This window comes from Ammodytes marinus (genome assembly GCF_949987685.1).
Source record: "Ammodytes marinus genome assembly, chromosome: 9".
Taxonomy (NCBI): Eukaryota; Metazoa; Chordata; class Actinopteri; order Uranoscopiformes; family Ammodytidae; genus Ammodytes; species Ammodytes marinus.
The window spans coordinates 442,398-459,543 of NC_137213.1; the positions used below are offsets into that span (position 1 = coordinate 442,398).

General features: G+C 42.4%; 1 protein-coding gene across 1 annotated transcript in view; it reads right to left on the bottom strand.

Annotated features, from left to right (window-relative positions):
- paxip1 (PAX interacting (with transcription-activation domain) protein 1) overlaps positions 1-17,146 on the bottom strand; it is a 148,903-nt gene that overhangs the window by 61,477 nt on the left and 70,280 nt on the right. Inside the window, exons 8-9 of the mRNA XM_080033474.1 lie at positions 14,268-14,380; positions 6,297-7,005 (exon numbers count right to left, since the gene is read on the bottom strand). Of these exons, the coding sequence (XP_079889600.1) occupies positions 6,297-7,005; positions 14,268-14,380 (822 nt within the window). The remainder of the gene's footprint in view (positions 1-6,296; positions 7,006-14,267; positions 14,381-17,146) is intronic.

The following is a 17,146-nucleotide window of genomic DNA, read 5'->3' on the forward strand; positions in this document are numbered from 1 at the left end:
ATGGGCATAGGGCCGGCCATGCAGATTTGCCTTACAAGATCCGTTCAGGGGAACAAAAAAAACATCGAGAATTTTGATGACGCATGCGGTGGTGCGACTCTGTGGCTGGTGTTGCCAGATTGGGTGTTTTCCGCTACATATTAAGCGGAAAATATGTTTTGTTACTGTGTTTTAGCAGGGTTTTCGATGGAAATCTGTCACTCTTTTGAACGACGAACTGAGCACCGTTCACAAACGCCAGAATGAACGCGTTCACAATAACGTTCCTCAGGCAGAAAACAGTCCGTTCAGTTCTCGTTCGCCCCAAATAGGGATCGTTCATTGAACGCGTTCAGGCACAACACTGCTCAAAAATATCGCACAGTCATGTAAATGACATCGTGGGAAGCCAATATCGTCCCGCTGTGTGTTGTTTTGGGTTCGTCTCCACTGCCGTGCATAAAGGCAGCATTATAACATCTGACGGGAGGAAAAAGAAATAAATAATCTGACGATCGTGAGTAAACACTTCGGGCCTTAAGGCAGCGGCCAAGAGAACCTTTTTGCTTTGCTTTCTGCTGCTCTCACCTTTTTAGCTCTCTCCGTCTTTTATTAGCCCACACCTAGGCCTACAAACACGCTAATTCCCACACATTTTATGTTCAAGTCCAAGTGATGGGCAATTTTGGTGCTGACTAGTAAGGCAGCAGACGTTTAAGCAACTATGCATCCTTAATAAATTCACGTCAGGAACGCCGCCTGTGCGCTTGCTTGTGCACGTTTCATCTCATTAGCATCTGTACCCACACTAGCCAAACGATCTAGACTTTAGGGGTCAATCTGTTCCGTGCTCGGGCACGGAACAGATGGCCTAGTGTTAGTGCGCCCTCAGCCTAGTACAAGCTTTATTTTTTATATTTTCAATGATTCTTAATATGTGTATGTTTTAAATGTAGATATACTATAATAATCAATCTTTAATTTACTTTTCCAAGTTTTAAACAGCAGTTTTATCTGTTCAACGTCGCCATACCCGATCAGCTGTTGCAGACACAGCTTTCAAAGTTATGGGCTCATTAACCACCAGACTCAAAACACAACACCAAAATGTTTTCTGAGCAATCTCTGGATACCTAAACCTAACTTCTCTCTCCGTCTGACTGCTATATTTTCAACAATTAGTCTACCAACTTCCCTTCCAGATTCAGCAATAGATTCAGGATTGGACCTTCAGCTGCCTCCCCCAGACGCTTCAATCTCAAATCTCCCTGATGATCAAGTCTATGGACTCGCACCGTCTCTGTGCCTCCCTTCAACCAGCAACCTCTACCCGAGACTGTAAGTCCCGGAGAGACTGATATTGGCCCATCTAATGCCTCATTTCCACCGAGCAGCGCGGCTCGGGTCATGGTGACTCGGTCCGCTTATTTTGCCGTTTCCATTGCCAAAAGTTGGGAAGGGTCCCAAAATAAGCGAGCTGAGCCACTCCTATTTCAGTACTCCTCTGTTGGGGTGCCAGCCGTCTGAAAGGGTGCCGAAAAGGTGGAGCCACACACTGCCGTCCGTTGATTGGTCGAAAGAATAATTTCCGTGTTAAACCGCTACAAAAATAAATTAATAAGAATTATTAGATTTAATAGGAAGGAATATTACCATAGGCTACTGGAACAGCAAAGGAGTAACATCCAAGGGACATGGAAAATTTAAATACACTCAACAAAAATATAAATGCAACACTTTTGTTTTTGCTCCCATTTTTCATGAGATGGACTTAAAGATCTAAAATTAATTCCAGATACACAATATTACCATTTCTCTCAAACATTGTTCACAAATCTGTCTTTTGTGTGATAGTGAGCACTTCTGCTTTGCTGAGATAATCCATCCCACCTCACAGGTGTGCCACATCAAGATGCTGATCTGACATCATGATTAGTGCACAGGTGTGCCTTAGACTGTCCACGATAAAAGGCCACTCTGAAATGTGCATTTTTTTGCTTTATTGGGGGTCTGGGGACTCAGAACCAGTCAGTATCTGGTGTGACCACCATTTGCCTCATGCAGTGCAACACATCTTCTTCGCATAGAGTTTATCAGATTGTCAATTGTGGCCTGTGGAATGTTGGTCCACTCCTCTTCAATGGCTGTGCGAAGTTGCTGGATATTAGTGGGAAGTGGTGCACGCTGTCGTATACGCCGGTCAAGCACATCCCAAACATGCTCAATGGGTGACATGTCCGGTGAGTATGCTGGCCATGCAAGAACTGGGACATTTTCAGCTTCCAATAATTGTGTACAGATCCTTGCAACATGGGGCCGTGCATTATCTTGCTGAAACGTGAGGTGATGTTCATGGATGTATGGCACAACAATGGGCCTCAGGATCTCATCACGGTATCTCTGTGCATTCAAAATGCCATCAATAAAATGCACCTGTGTTCTTCGTCCATAACAGATGCCTGCCCATACCATAACCCCACCACCACCATGGGCCACTCGATCCACAACATTGACATCAGCAAAGCGCTCACCCACACGGCGCCACACACGCTGTCTGCCATCTGCCCTGAACAATGTAAACCGAGATTCATCCGTGAAGAGAACACCTCTCCAACGTGCCAGACGCCATCGAATGTGAGCATTTGCCCACTCAAGTCTGTTACGGCGACGAGCTAGAGTCAGGTCAAGACCCCGATGAGGACGACGAGCATGCAGTTGAGCTTCCCTGAGACAGTTTGTGCAGAAATTGTTTGGTTATGCAAACCAATTGTTTCAGCAGCTGTCTCAGTGGCTGGTCTCAGACGATCTTGGAGGTGAACCTGCTGGATGTGGAGGTCCTGGGCTGGTGTGGTTACACGTGGTCTGCGGTTGTGAGGCCGGTTGGATGTACTGCCATATTCTCTGAAATGCCTTTGGAGACGGCTTATGGTGGAGAAATGAACATTCAATGCACGAGCAACAGATCTGGTTGACATTCCTGCTGTCAGCATGCCAATTGCACGCTCCCTCAATGCTTGTGGCATCTGTGGCATTTTGCTGTGAAACAAAACTGCACATTTCAGGGTGGCCTTTTATTGTGGACAGTCTAAGGCACACCTGTGCACTAATCATGATGTCAGATCAGCATCTTGATGTGGCACACCTGTGAGGTGGGATGGATTATCTCAGCAAAGCAGAAGTGCTCACTATCACACATTTAGACAGATTTGTGAACAATGTTTGAGAGAAATGGTAATATTGTGTATCTGGAATTAATTTTAGATCTTTAAGTCCAAGTGTTGCGTTTATATTTTTGTTGAGTGTAGTATAATCAATGTTTTTTACTAGCATCATATCTAAATTGGCAAAGTCAGTGGACTTTTTGTTTTTGAATGTATTTACAATATCAAGAATTTCATTTTCATTGCAGATCATAGGCCTATTTTCCAAAGCCAACCTCTGGATATGACGCTGAGCACGTGCACTCAACCTTTGTAAACTGGGCTGCAGGGCAGTATTCCAACATGATAACGACCCCAAACACACCTCCAAGACGACCACTGCCTTGCTAAAGAAGCTGAGGGTAAAGGTGATGGACAGGCCAAACATAAACCCTGTTGAGCATCTGTGGGGCATCCTCAAATGGAAGATGGAGGACCATAAGGTCTCTAATATCCAACAGCTCCGTGATGTTGTCATGAATGAATAGAAGAGGATTCCAGTGGCAACCTGTGAAGCTCTGGTGAACTCCATGCCCAAAAGGGTTAAGGCAGCGCTGGAAAATAATAGGGGTGGGAATCTCTTGGCACCTCACGATTCGATTCCGATTCCGAGGTCAACGATTCGATTCAAAATCGATTCTCAATGCATCTCAATGCAATTTTTTTTTTACGTTCATACCTATGTGTGATTTTCAAAAATGTATTTATATACACATCTGAGTTTGCTACTCAGAGTTTGCTTATCACTTCCTACTTTTGTAATGATCATTAAAAACAATCAACAGATGAATTACCTTCTCTAATATTGTATTAGAGAAAAAGCTTTTCTTGTCACAAATATGACTTTCTATGACCAGTGCAATAATCAATGCAGCTTGCATTTCAACACAATATGGAAGTATGTAAAAACTAAACCGATTCAGTTTAATTTTCTTTCTACTCTTGTGAATCATGTTTCTATAGGATTTCTATTCTATTATTTTCTATGTCATTTCAACACATTGTGCAAAAAGTATGGCTTGGAATTCAGCTCTCATACAAAAACGTAAACAGACACAAAGCCAGTGCAGAGGCCTGTTTCAGGTAGCTGGTTTTACATACTCTGGGTTTAACCCTGCGCTCTGAGTTGGTAAACTCAGAGCGCAGGGTTGATAAGCAACTCTGGGTTTTCGGTTTCAGAACAGTGGATCAGCGTTGGGTTTATCAACTCTGAGCATGTTCACTCTGGGTGGAGCGTGTGCATAAAAGCCATCGTCAATGGATCGCTGATAACATGATTCACTATGGAAACAGGAGAAACAAATCCTTGATCCTCCCACTTGTCCACTTCTCAAAAAAAAAACATCTCCGCTACTCCCACTAGAGTTAGAAATATTAACGAATGATCTTATGGTAGCCTATGGAGAAGAATTAACGGGGATATTGTCACATAACTCTGATCTAATCTCCTCGGCAATTCAGAAAAAAACTGAGCAATCATTTCGCTATGAGAAGATCTATTTTAAAAAGTTACGCATATCAGCAGTAATGTAATAAAGCTGGCGCGGCACAGCATTTCTGACAGTGTTTTATATTCGCTGTAGGGCTATAATATGTTGGGAAGCTATAGCCTAATAGCCCACTGTGCAGTAAACAGACTGTCGCATAGACATAATAAGGACTGTCGCTTCTTTTAAATGGGGAGTGAAAGACATTAACGTCAAGACACGTTAAGTGACAGTTTCTATTGAAGAGCCTGATTGATTTATTACCAGATCCATTTTCCTCAAGTGATAACAGTTTAAATTATTATATAATTTTTATATTCATATTAGGCTATTTAACGAGGCTCGTCTGTGACTTTAGGATTGCATAAGTGAACAGTAACTATCGCGTGCAGCCGCAGCATTACATGAATCCACCTGACGTAAATCTGTTCAGTGGCACAGACGTTAAAAAGCATACAATACAAATAGGTTTATTAATCTGAATGTAGAGCATGTCACGATGTGTAAGGTGGCCGCCTATATGAACGCCTATATGGCTGAGAACAAGGCTACTGATCAGATAAATGATCGGTCAAACGTAAAATCATCAGGAAATGATAAAAACATCCCGATGGAGATTTATATGGAGTGATTTTGCTTCTAACTGTACAGGGACGCGTGTGACAGTGACACTCTTTCTTCAGTCGGAGCTGCAGCGTAAAGTGAAAACAAACTCAGGGTAGGTCTAACCACCTCCCGAGCAGGTTAGACCCACGGCGTATGTTGCCGCAGTAACTGACTCTCGGTTGCGCTGAACCTGCTACCTGAAACGGAAAACCGAGAGTTTCCACTAACTCAGAGCGAACAAACTCTGGGTTGCCTCAAAACCAGCTACCTGAAACAGGCCTCTGGTCACATGGGTTTGCTGCTCTCTGCCTTTTTGTCGCCACTTTTAACAACTTGCACTTGTGTGGTGTGCATGCACAGTGGCGTAGGAAATACTAATATTAAATACTAGTATAACATTTTTATTTTATTTTATTTAATAAATCGATTATTAACTTTTATGAATCGATTCGGAATCGTTCGAGAGAGAATCGCGATTAATCGGAAAAGCGATTATTTTTCCCACCCCTAGAAAATAATGGTGGCCACCCAAAATATTGACACTTTGGGCCCAATTTGGACATTTTCACTTAGGGGTGTACTCACTTTTGTTGCCAGCACTTTAGACATTAATGGCTGTGTGTTGAGTTATTTTGAGGGGACAGTAAATGTACACTGTTATAAAAGCTGTACACTGACTACTTTACATTATATCAAAGTGTCATTTCTTCAGAGTCCCATGAAAAGATATAATGAAATATTAGAAGAAATGTGAGGGGTGTACTCACTTTTGTGAGATACTGTATATGGAATTCCTTTGCAAATACAGATAGTCATACTTACAATGAATTAAGAAATGCCTGATTGATTTCTCCATGGAGTGAGAAAGAAAGATTTGGCATCATGAATAGGCTACGACTGGAAATATGTCCTTGCAGAAGAACCATTGAAATATTATCTGTTATTATTAAAAGGGGTATACGGTATCTATCTATTGCCTGGAGGGACCATAATTACCCTCAATACTGACTCTTGGTGTACTCACTGTCTTGTCCCACCTCGTGTCCAAACAGCTGGGAAATGTGAGGAGGTTGCTGAAGCTGAGTCTGCTGCAGGGCCTGCTGGTTCTGGTGCTGCAAAGTCTGCTGCTGCTGCATATGTTGCTGTTGTTGGAGGAAATGCTGCTGCTGCTGTTGAAGATGCTGTTGATGCAACTGCTGCTGATTGTGCTGTTGCTGCTGTAACATCTGCATGCGTTGCTGTTGTTGAAACTGCTGGAGCTGTTGCTGCAGTGCCTGTTGCTGTTGCAGCTGTTGTAAACCAGGTCGTAGTAGCTGCTGGGGACGCAGCTGCTGCTGGGAGAAGGCATGCTGCGGCTGCGGAAACATCTGCTGCTGGTGCAGTTGCTGCTGCTGTACAAACTGTTGCTGCTGTTGGGGTAACTGCGAGAACCCTTGTTGTTGTGCAACCTGTGACTGTTGTTGTTGCTGTTGGTGATGAAGCTGCATCATCTGATGCTGCTGCTGGAGGTGCATCATGGAATGCTGTGGTTGCTGTGGTAGCTGTTGTTGTTGCTGCGGGGTTGTTGCCTGGTGTGACTGTTGCTGTTGCAGTAACTGTTGCTGCTGCTCTGCTGCGAGGGGCTGGTTGGCCAGTTTGGACTGATTGAACAGAAGAGGATTAGCACTGTTAGGGGTCTGATTGGTCTGCTGGTCCAAGGGCTTTGTCTGATTGGCTGCCATATTCTGGATTATCTGCAACAGAGGAGGGCAATGGAAATAAAATAAACATAGAGAAAGCACTGATAAACACGATATCAATGCTTTCTCTCCATATAATTCAATATTTTCATCTTGATGTTCTCCCTTATCTGTATTTAGAAATATTGGCCAGGAGAAGGTTCCAGTGCTGTTGACATTGTGCCTGGTTTCGGAAGTCTTCTCCCTCTGCCCTCAATGACAATAGACCGGTTGCACTAACATCCCACTCATGGGCTTCCGCAAACTGCCACAATTATCCTTGCCTCAATTTGTTTCTCAGCATCTGTACATCAGAAAGTTTTTCCCCATACACTCAAACTACACCCATCTCCACTCCCTCCCCTGGAAAGATTGGATCATAACCTGGTGCACCTCTTCCCTTGTACAAACCCCTGGTTCAAAGGCAGCCAGCTGTGATGTACAGGTGAAACTCATATAATTAGAATATCAAGGAAAATGAATTGGAATTGAGGCCAGAATTCATGCGAAAGGGGCCCAAACTAAGTACATATGCATGGTTATACTTTATAGAGGGCCGACAAGAACTGTATTAAAAATCCCTTTTTTTATAGATTTTTTGCAATATTCAAATTTTCGGAGATTTTGAATTTGGGGTTTTCATAAGCTGTAAGCCATTATAACCAAAATTATAACAGATATAGGCTTGAAATATCTCACTTTGCATGTAATGAGTCTATATAATATATTCTTTTCTCCTTTTAAGTTGAATTACTGAAATAAATGAACTTTTGCATGATATTCAAATTTTTCGAGTATACCTGTATACCATGAGGTCGAGGAGGCTCTGAAAGACAACTTGTTTTGAGACAACTATGTGGGAACTACTGGTTGGTGATCATGGGGAGGCCACCTTGACAGCCTCACACACACACAACCACTGACTATATCAACGTTTGTATGGTGAACACAGTACCCATCAGGAGACAACTATGTGGGAACTACTGGTTGGTGATCACGGGGAGGCCACCTTGACAGCCTCACACACACAGAACCACTGACTATATCAACGTTTGTATGGTGAACACAGTACCCATCAGGGGCCGTATCATCATAAAACATTTTAAGGCTAAGAGTAGGTCCTAACGTGCTGATTTAGGAGTAACTCTCAAAATAAGGGGCGTTTCACTCCTAATTTTAGGACTACTAACTTTTTAGGATAAGTGTAATTCACAAAGCATTTTAGCGCTAAAACTAGCTCCTAAATCTATGAAAAGCTAGGAGTCCTCGAAAGTCACTAATGGCGCTTTTCCACCGCATGGTATCAGCTCGACTCGACTTAACTCGCATTTTTGGCGTTTCCACCGCAATTTCATGGTACCTGGTACCTGCTAGCGGCTGCTTTTTTAGTATCGCCTTGCTCTAGGGTCCAAGCGAGCTGAGTCGAGCTAAAAGGTGACGTCGGCAGACGGCCGGCCGCTGATTGGCCAGAAACTACCGTCTGCCGGCTTCATTCTGTTGATTATTCTCCCCTTGATTCTCAACAACTCTCCGGGACTTTTATGTGTATTTTGTCTCGCTGCGTGCAGCCTTCTTTGGCTCGCTTTCATTTGATTTGCATCACAGACACGATTTTTTTCTCTCCATATATTCGCTAAGCTCACCCAGTTGTGTTGGCTGTTGGGGAAGTTACTTTGAACATACGAGAGGAGACATAGCAGCTAGGCTAAATAGCCTATAGCAGCAAGCTGGGACAGACATGATAGCGAGCGATTACATTACAAGCCTCGGACTGCACTGATTACCTCAATAAAATATTCAGGCTGAGACACGGCTTGCATTTGAAAACACGTATCCTGAAACAAGCACTTAACAGTCAACTTTATCATGCCCGTGTTTACGTGCATAGGGATGTACGTGACGCATCCCTACAGCTGTGTGGCAGTCACACATCAGGACACAAACCCTCCCTTTTTACGGCCCGTAGCAATATTATTCTACTTCTTTTAGCAAACAGATACAAGGGGAGTATTTTCTTAAACATTTCTCATCCGTGTTTTTGGCGGTTGGTTCAGTTAATAGTGCAACAACTGCTCGTAATTTCTGCTTTGCTACTTGACTCCGGAGTTGGCTTTCAGCCCCTTACGACAACCCCGCCCACGTTCAGGAGGTACTATTTTCGGTGGAAAACGACCCGTGCTGCTACCAAACCAAGTTAAACTGAGTCGAGTTGAGTCGAGTCGAGCTACATTTGCGGTGGAAAAGCGCCATAAGAGTAAATCACAGACAACCATTTGATGGCATTTTGGAGAGATGTAATGCTAGTGAGCTTTACAAAAGGTACCTTAATAACTGTAAGGGTTTAATGATCTTAGTAAAGCTATATTTAGAAAGTATAGACACATTTATATTTATTATATTTATATAAAAAATGATGTATTAAGTTCCTTTTCCTGCAGTTGCTTTGGGTTTACGATGCAATGAAAGTTACTGTTGGTGTCACGTTTGGGTTTAATTTGTTACTAGAGTAGGCCTATATGTGGCGCTTCGCAGCATATCCTCCGTTCCATAGGTCCGCTACTGTATAGTTGCGCGTCTCGCCTTTTTCCTTCCGCATGCACTTTACAATTTTGCCGGCTGTTGTTTCTAAATTGTGAATTTCCTGGTTTGTCGCCGTCTAACTATTAATGCATAGTCCGCCGTTGAGAGAAATACAGTGAAAGTGCATGCAGCTGTTCAATGAGGATATTTTTTCCGATCACCGATCATTGTAAAATTGAAAATGAATAGACCTATGTGGTGCTATTGTAGGTTAATTGTGAACGAATGTGTGGGAAACCCTGCAGTATCTTGGTTTCATGTTAAATCAGTCACTCTTTACTTTAATACAGCGACACGATATGTATATCTCCCACAGTGTTTCTATAATAAATTCACTCTTAGCTCTCATTCCCTCTCAGCCAATCACTGTGGGCATAGAAGGTATGAACATGACATCATCCATAGCAACAGGGTCAACACCGCCCTCTAGTCTTAGTTTAGGAGTCCCTCCCATTCCTTAGTAAAAGTTGGTCTTATCAGCTTTGTGAATAGGTTTTAAGAAATGACTCCTTACTAAGAACTTTTAGTGCTCCTTAGGAGTACTCTTAGCGCTAAGATAAAATGTTTTGTGAATACGGCCCCAGAACTGTATTGTGTTTCCCAGACAATAAGCTGTGAATTACTCCTGAAGGAGAATAAGATGGCTTTTAAGTCAGGAGACAGGTAGGCTGACCACTGTAAATGTATGTAATAATGTCTTAGGGCGCACTCACACTAGGGCCGCTGTTCCGTGCCCTAGCTCATTTGCATACTAAAGTCTAGAACGTTTGGCTAGTGTGACCACGCCATCCGTATTCCAGCACGGAACACCCCCTTGGCCACGGCACACTTGGGAGAGGTGTGCCAGAGAGAACGGCACAGATGCTAATGAGATGACACTCGCACACGCAAGGATACGAAACCTGAGCTGGATGACGTAGTCCATGCGCGACCCTTCTTCCCAACAATTATTGTAAACAATGGCGGCAAGAGGTTCACGAGTACGTTCCGGTGCGATCGTGGAGAGTTTGCTAGAAATTTGGGCCGGCGTCAGTATTCAGTCACAGCCTTGGTTGCAGCTAGATAAGACCCACAAAAATTGGTGTTTGGGGCAATCCGCGACTACTGTTGTTCTCCATTGTTGTTCTATGAATTCCTGCAGCGAGTACGCTTGGTGATGTATCGTTGTATCGTATTAAGACGTGATGACGTATGTATGATGGAGCAATCGTGCCCGGGCCGTGGCCTTTGGGAGCAGTGTGAGGGGGGAATCTTCCTGCAGCACGGAACAGGCAAACTTGCCTAGTGTGAGTGCGCCCTTAAAGACCTGAGAGAAACAGATCATCCTGCCTTCCACTCCGCCACTCACGTCCGACATCTCTTTCGTCTGTAATTTCGAGTTGTTTTATCTGGTTTTTGGTCTTATTGATCTTATCTCCCCCGTTTTAGTTTCAAATATTTCTATTTGATTTAGTAAGGAACTATAATTTGGGGATTTTCGAGTTTTCTAAACAAAACAATTGTGTTTAAATTGGTGAACATTTTTCTATTTTACCACCGCCTGGTGGGCCGCTTTTGTGACTTGGCTGTTTCGGCTGTGGGCGTAGCACCTATAAGTATCTTTGAAACCACTATCAGTGTTTCCCCTACCATTATACAGGCCTGGCGGGCCCGCCAGGCCAACGGGACCCCCCGCCAGGCCAATAGCAGCCTGACTTCAAAAAAATCATTGATTCCGTCATAATCATTTGCGAGCGTCTGCGCGGCACTGTCGGTCTACCCCTCGTGTGCGCCTGTCTTTACAACCTCTCGTTTGATCATCCCATCAGCTGATCTGCGTGTGTGTATGTGTTCTGCGCGCAGCGCGATGCGCATGTGCATTCGGTGCGCACTTGTTAGACACGGAAGCCAATGAGCAGGAGCATGACTAGCAAGCAAACGTTGAACTAGTGGCGAAAATAAAACCAGCGCCTGCTCTATGGAGATATTAAGGACTCGGTAACAGGGACGTTGAACAGGAAAAAGTGCTGAGCAAAACTTAAAATCGCTACGTCGCCGTGGCAACACAACCAATCTGTATCAACAGCAGAGACAGCGCTGGAAAAACAGCATGCACTCGTTTCAGTAGATTACAGAAGTGCCTCACTGCTACTGCCTTTGGCATTCTTCTCAGAAAAGCATTCATTTATTTTCAGGGGACATATTAATTTATTTATTGTTTTAACTGTTGAAAACAGCAGGCCATAGTAGGCCTACAAGCTTTATTTTTTTGTATTTTCAATGCTAGGCCTACTTTATTTTTATGTTTTAAATTGAGAAATAGGCTAGATCAGGGGTTCTCAACCTTCTGCAAGCTGGGCCCCCCCACCGACCCTGACAACCCTACCTCCCCCACACACACCACCCTACACAGATAGATAGATAGATAGATAGATAGATAGATAGATAGATAGATAGATAGATAGATAGATAGATAGATAGATAGATAGATAGATAGATAGATAGATAGATAGATAGATAGATAGATAGATAGATAGATAGATAGATAGATAGATAGATAGATAGATAGATAGATAGATAGATAGATAATCTATTATTGTTATCACAAGGGCTAGGCCAGTGGCGCACCTTTGAGTTGAACATTGGGTTTAGGGTTGGGGTCCGGAATTCTGGTGCACTTTAAAAGCTAATTATGAGATTGTATCAATGAGACACTGAGGAAATGTTTTTTTTTTTTTTAAATCTCCTTAGAAGAGAAGAAAATAGTAGCCTAAATAGAACATACACAGAATAAATTCTACAATAGGTATACCTGTTATGAAAAAGCTTCACAAAACAAAGTCTATGATCAATGGGAAACACTGCTGTCTGACAACCCAGTTCAGAGAATGTTTCAACTATTGAGTCTTGGATTTGGAAAGTGGCCAGATTTAGCTCAAAATGCTACCTGCGATTAATGTGCTGTGCAGCCTGAACGCGGAGTTGTGTGTGTCTCAGTGGCGATTCCAGGAAATTTTGACTGGGGGTGGCCAAGGTGGGCCACAGAGCTAGAGTGGGGTGGCCATCGCACCCCTGAATGAATAGCATGTGATATGCTGTACAACCAATTCAAAGATGATTTATAATCCCAAAAGCCCAAATCATGTTAGTATCCATTGTAATGTTTGTCAGAAAACTAAACCCCTGAAGGGGGGTCTGGGGGCATCCCCCCCAGAAGATTTTTTTGTGTTTTTAACATGTAATCTAAGCATTCTGGTGCATTCTGGCGAAGATAATAAAGGAAAAAGTCAATATTTATTTCAGTTCAGATGAATAGTAAAATTAGCAAGACAACATAACTTGCTAGCAGCCAGATGCCTAACAACTGGACAGAGGGACGGATGACAACTAGCTTAATATCTTGCTAAAAAAATAAACCTTTATTTATGAAATTCGGCCCTAAGAACATGTTACACTTGCTAACTACAAACTTAAATTTTTTTATTCAGATTTCAAAAATCTGCTGGGACACGTGCCCATACACATGCATGGGTGGCACGCATGTCACAAGCACACTTATGCTGTTTTCAAGACCTTTGCTGACCAGAGACCAGTTCTAATGGCCACAGTCCTACCATTAATTCAGTACTTGAAAATTGCAAACTGATCTCATATCAGTGGATTGGAGTGTTTGCGTGATGAACTTGGCAACTACCTATTAAAAAAAGTTAAGAAAGAAAAAAAATACATATCATCTCTGAACTAGGCTACATATCAGGAAAAAAATTGAAATTACAAAAAAAAAAAAAAAAATTAAGATTTTTTTTTTTTTTTTTTCATCCCCCTCGTGCCCCCCCGGTAGAGTGTCCGCGCCCCCCCACTGGGCTAGATGAAATATAATGGTCGGAATAGGGAAGTTGCCTTATGTAGCACACATGTTGATAGGCTAATCATGATATGTAGCCTATGTTAATTAATTAATTTTCAACAAGGCTATTTGCATAAAAAATAAATAAAACATTTTTTTCAGTAGGCTAGCTTCAAGGTGAGGTGATTCAGATTATTCCAGAAATGAGTACTAGACAGGACCTGTCTATATTAGATCTTAGTGTTTATTGTTTTTTTTATTGAAATCCACGTGTTTTTCTTCAATAGTTTACGTGGCTTGTGTCTCCAAATTATTACAGAAAATAGTTATAGGCAGGACATATGACAGTTGTTTACAGAGCACAGAATTAAACAGATTTCGCCTCTCAAAGTGCACCAGATTGATGTATTTAACTTTAAAAGGATAAGGTTTCTTCTGCAGGGGGATGCCCCCAGACTCCCCTAGAAGGTCCATTCTCACCCAGCAGGATCTATCCTGATCTAAATCCTGTGAGAAACACCACATGTACAAACGTACTGATGAATGTGAAAGTATAACCCTATGCCCTCATTTTTAACGGGCTGTCAAAAGAGGCTCATCCCAAATGGGGTTCGTTTTGGTCAATTTCTTCTAGAAATTTGGTACGCACGCGGCGCGCATACTCTTTATCAGCTCTTACCACCGGGCCTAAAAAAAATTCTAGGGGAAACACTGACTATGTAAATAAATTATATTGTTGTTATAATATAAGTCATGAAATGTGGTTGTGCTTTTATTCAGGTAAAAGTCCCCTCAGTGACGGCAGATAGGGAAATCTGAGCTGGAGGAGTGTCGTAATAGATGTGTTGAGAGACTGTTTGGGAATTCTTACATGAGCGACGTTGGCAGGCCGACTGGATGGCTGAATGTCGGAGTTATTGGTGATGTTACGGAGGGTTCTAGCAGCTGCGCTCCACCCAAGGATGCCGTCTGGAACTGATACACCTAAAAGGCAGAAAGAGGTGAAACCTTAAACAACAGGATACTGGGTAAGAAACACTTGTCAGCTTGATAAAGTGAATCAAAACAAATTTGTATGTACAGTAAATGAATAAAAAAATTAAAAGTTGGAAGTTGTGTGATCTTTCTGAAAAAGTTTAATCTTTTCTGTTATTAACATATGAATATTTGATAGAGCATTGTGTAAACTCAATCAATCCAGTGTTTCCCGCAGCGCTTTATGGCTAAGGTTGCGCCTTAACAACGTCAGCCCTGACTACTACTACCAGCAAGCGCGATGTGTGCATGGACATAAGTGCGCAAAAGGCTGAGATTTGCGGTAAATAAATGCACGGATGTGTCTCTAGCTTTCCTCTCCTCTGATCAGACCATCAGCTGCTCTATGTATACGTGTGTGTCTGCGGCCCTGTGCGCACGACGCGAGTGTGCATGTCTATACGGCATGCACGCGTGAGAGTAAACGAGAAGGGGCAAGCAGCCGCTGAACTGGTGGCGAAACTTAACGCAGCACTGCTCTATGGAGATATTTAGGATTCAGGTACACGGACATTGAACAGAAGGAAGTGCTGTGCAAAACTTGGAAAATTAAAGACTACATTACCCTGGCAACACAGCCAATCTGTATGAACACCTGAGACAGCGCAGAGAAAAGCCTGATGAATGCATGAGTGATGGCCCATGGCAATTTTAAGTAAGTTTACAGAACTGCCAAACTGCTACTGTCTTTGACGTTTGGAGTAATGCATTTATTTATTTCAAGGGGAAAAAACATTGTATTTATTATTTAAACTTTAGGGTGAAGTAAGCGATTTATTGATGTTAATATACGTGTTAATCGATGTATATTCATACATACGGATCTGAAATTATGCTAGATAACTCGCTGCTTGAAGCCCGCAGTGCATTAGTGTGGTGACGTAGGGAGGAGGGAGGGGACTGCTAACTGTAGTCACTGACCGGAATTTCGCTTACAGCACCTTTAAGTTATTTTGAAAACAGCATGCTAGTGTAGACTTAAAAGATTTATTTTTTGAAATATCAATGCTGCTTTATTTTTATATTTTAAATTGAGAAATTCATATTCCCAAACTGTCAATAACCTGCCTCTGTATTTGTAAAAAACTAAATTAAGCAAGTAGACTTTTAGGGCCCTATGATTTCCGCGGAGTCACAGAATTGGGCAATAAAAACGAAATCTACTGTTAACACGGAATGCAGTGGAATTTGCCATTATTTTTGTGAAATTCAGTTTCCAAGGAAAAGGGAAATAACACGGGTGACATTAAAGAAGAACTAGGTGGGAATTTTGGTTTGGCGACATCTAAATGCAAAAATACTGTGTGAAAAGTAGAGTCTGGCTACAGTACCGGTAATGTACACTCAACAAAAATATAAATGCAACACTTTTGTTTTTGCTCCCATTTTTCATGAGATGGACTTAAAGATCTAAAATGCATTCCAGATACACAATTGTACCATTTCTCTCAAACATTGTTCACAAATCTGTCTAAATGTGTGATAGTGAGCACTTCTGCTTTGCTGAGATAATCCATCCCACCTCACAGGTGTGCCACATCAAGATGCTGATCTGACATCATGATTAGTGCACAGGTGTGCCTTAGACTGTCCACAATAATCCACCTTCCCCCAAACAACCAACCAACCACCACCTTAACTAAGAAGTTTCCTGCGGGAAACACTGCTAAGGAAACAGTGTTATTGTCATAACTCATAGGAGGTGAAAAAGGTGACAAACACCCGTCCCTTCTAGGGGGGTCGGGTGTTTTTCGCTGTCCAAACGATTGGCTATTGTTAAATATCATTCACACAACCAGAGTTCTCCACTATTGCCTCCAATGTCCAGCTGGGTGAAAATAATAGCCAGCTGAGATCCTGACCCTCCTAGGGGGGTCCGGGGGTATGCCCCCCCGGGAGATTTTTTTTAAACTTTTTAAAGTGAAATGCATGATTCTGGTGCACTTTGAGAGGGAAAGTAAGAGGCTAAATCTGAGGAATTTTGTGTGAACAAATAATTTGGAGACACTGGGTCGGATGAATTAGAAGCTTCTTGGATTTTCCATTAAAATGTTAATTTAAAATAAAATATTATGCAGGGTCCTCTGGGTTGGGCTTGGTGCTCTTTTTCTTTTATGCGACATATTTCTCTGTAATATAATGAATACATTTAAATGCAGTGAGAGGAATGAAGCAGAAGAACTTTTTTTAAATATTCTCAATACACACTGGACGTGAACGTGACGTGATCAGTTAAACTTGGATTACCTCCCAGATGAACTGATTAAATTATTGGGCTATTAACTAGGCTATCTAGATCAAAACATTGTATTCATTTTTTTGTATGATATAATAATATGATGTTAATATCAAACACACAAACTAAAAAATAAAAATAAAAATAAATTGGGGGGGAGGGGGCCTGTCGGTCGGCTCTGATTGTGAGCGCACTGCAGACACTGCGCTCATTAAACTGTCAGCTTCAAGAGTCCTGTGTGGGTCAACAGTGCAGTGCAAACTATGCAGCATAAAGTTACAACATTCGTCTACGACCGTGATGTTAAATCACCTTCACACAAAGTCTCCGCCCCAGCAAAGCAGCGAGTCGATCGCTGTGACGGTGAAAATCACCGGGACCCGGGAGACCTAGTGAGCGAGTGAGACGCCGCTCAGAAAAAACTCTGTGGTTTGATGGATGAAATCAGTCGGGGATATCCTGCCCGTTAACTTTGTCTA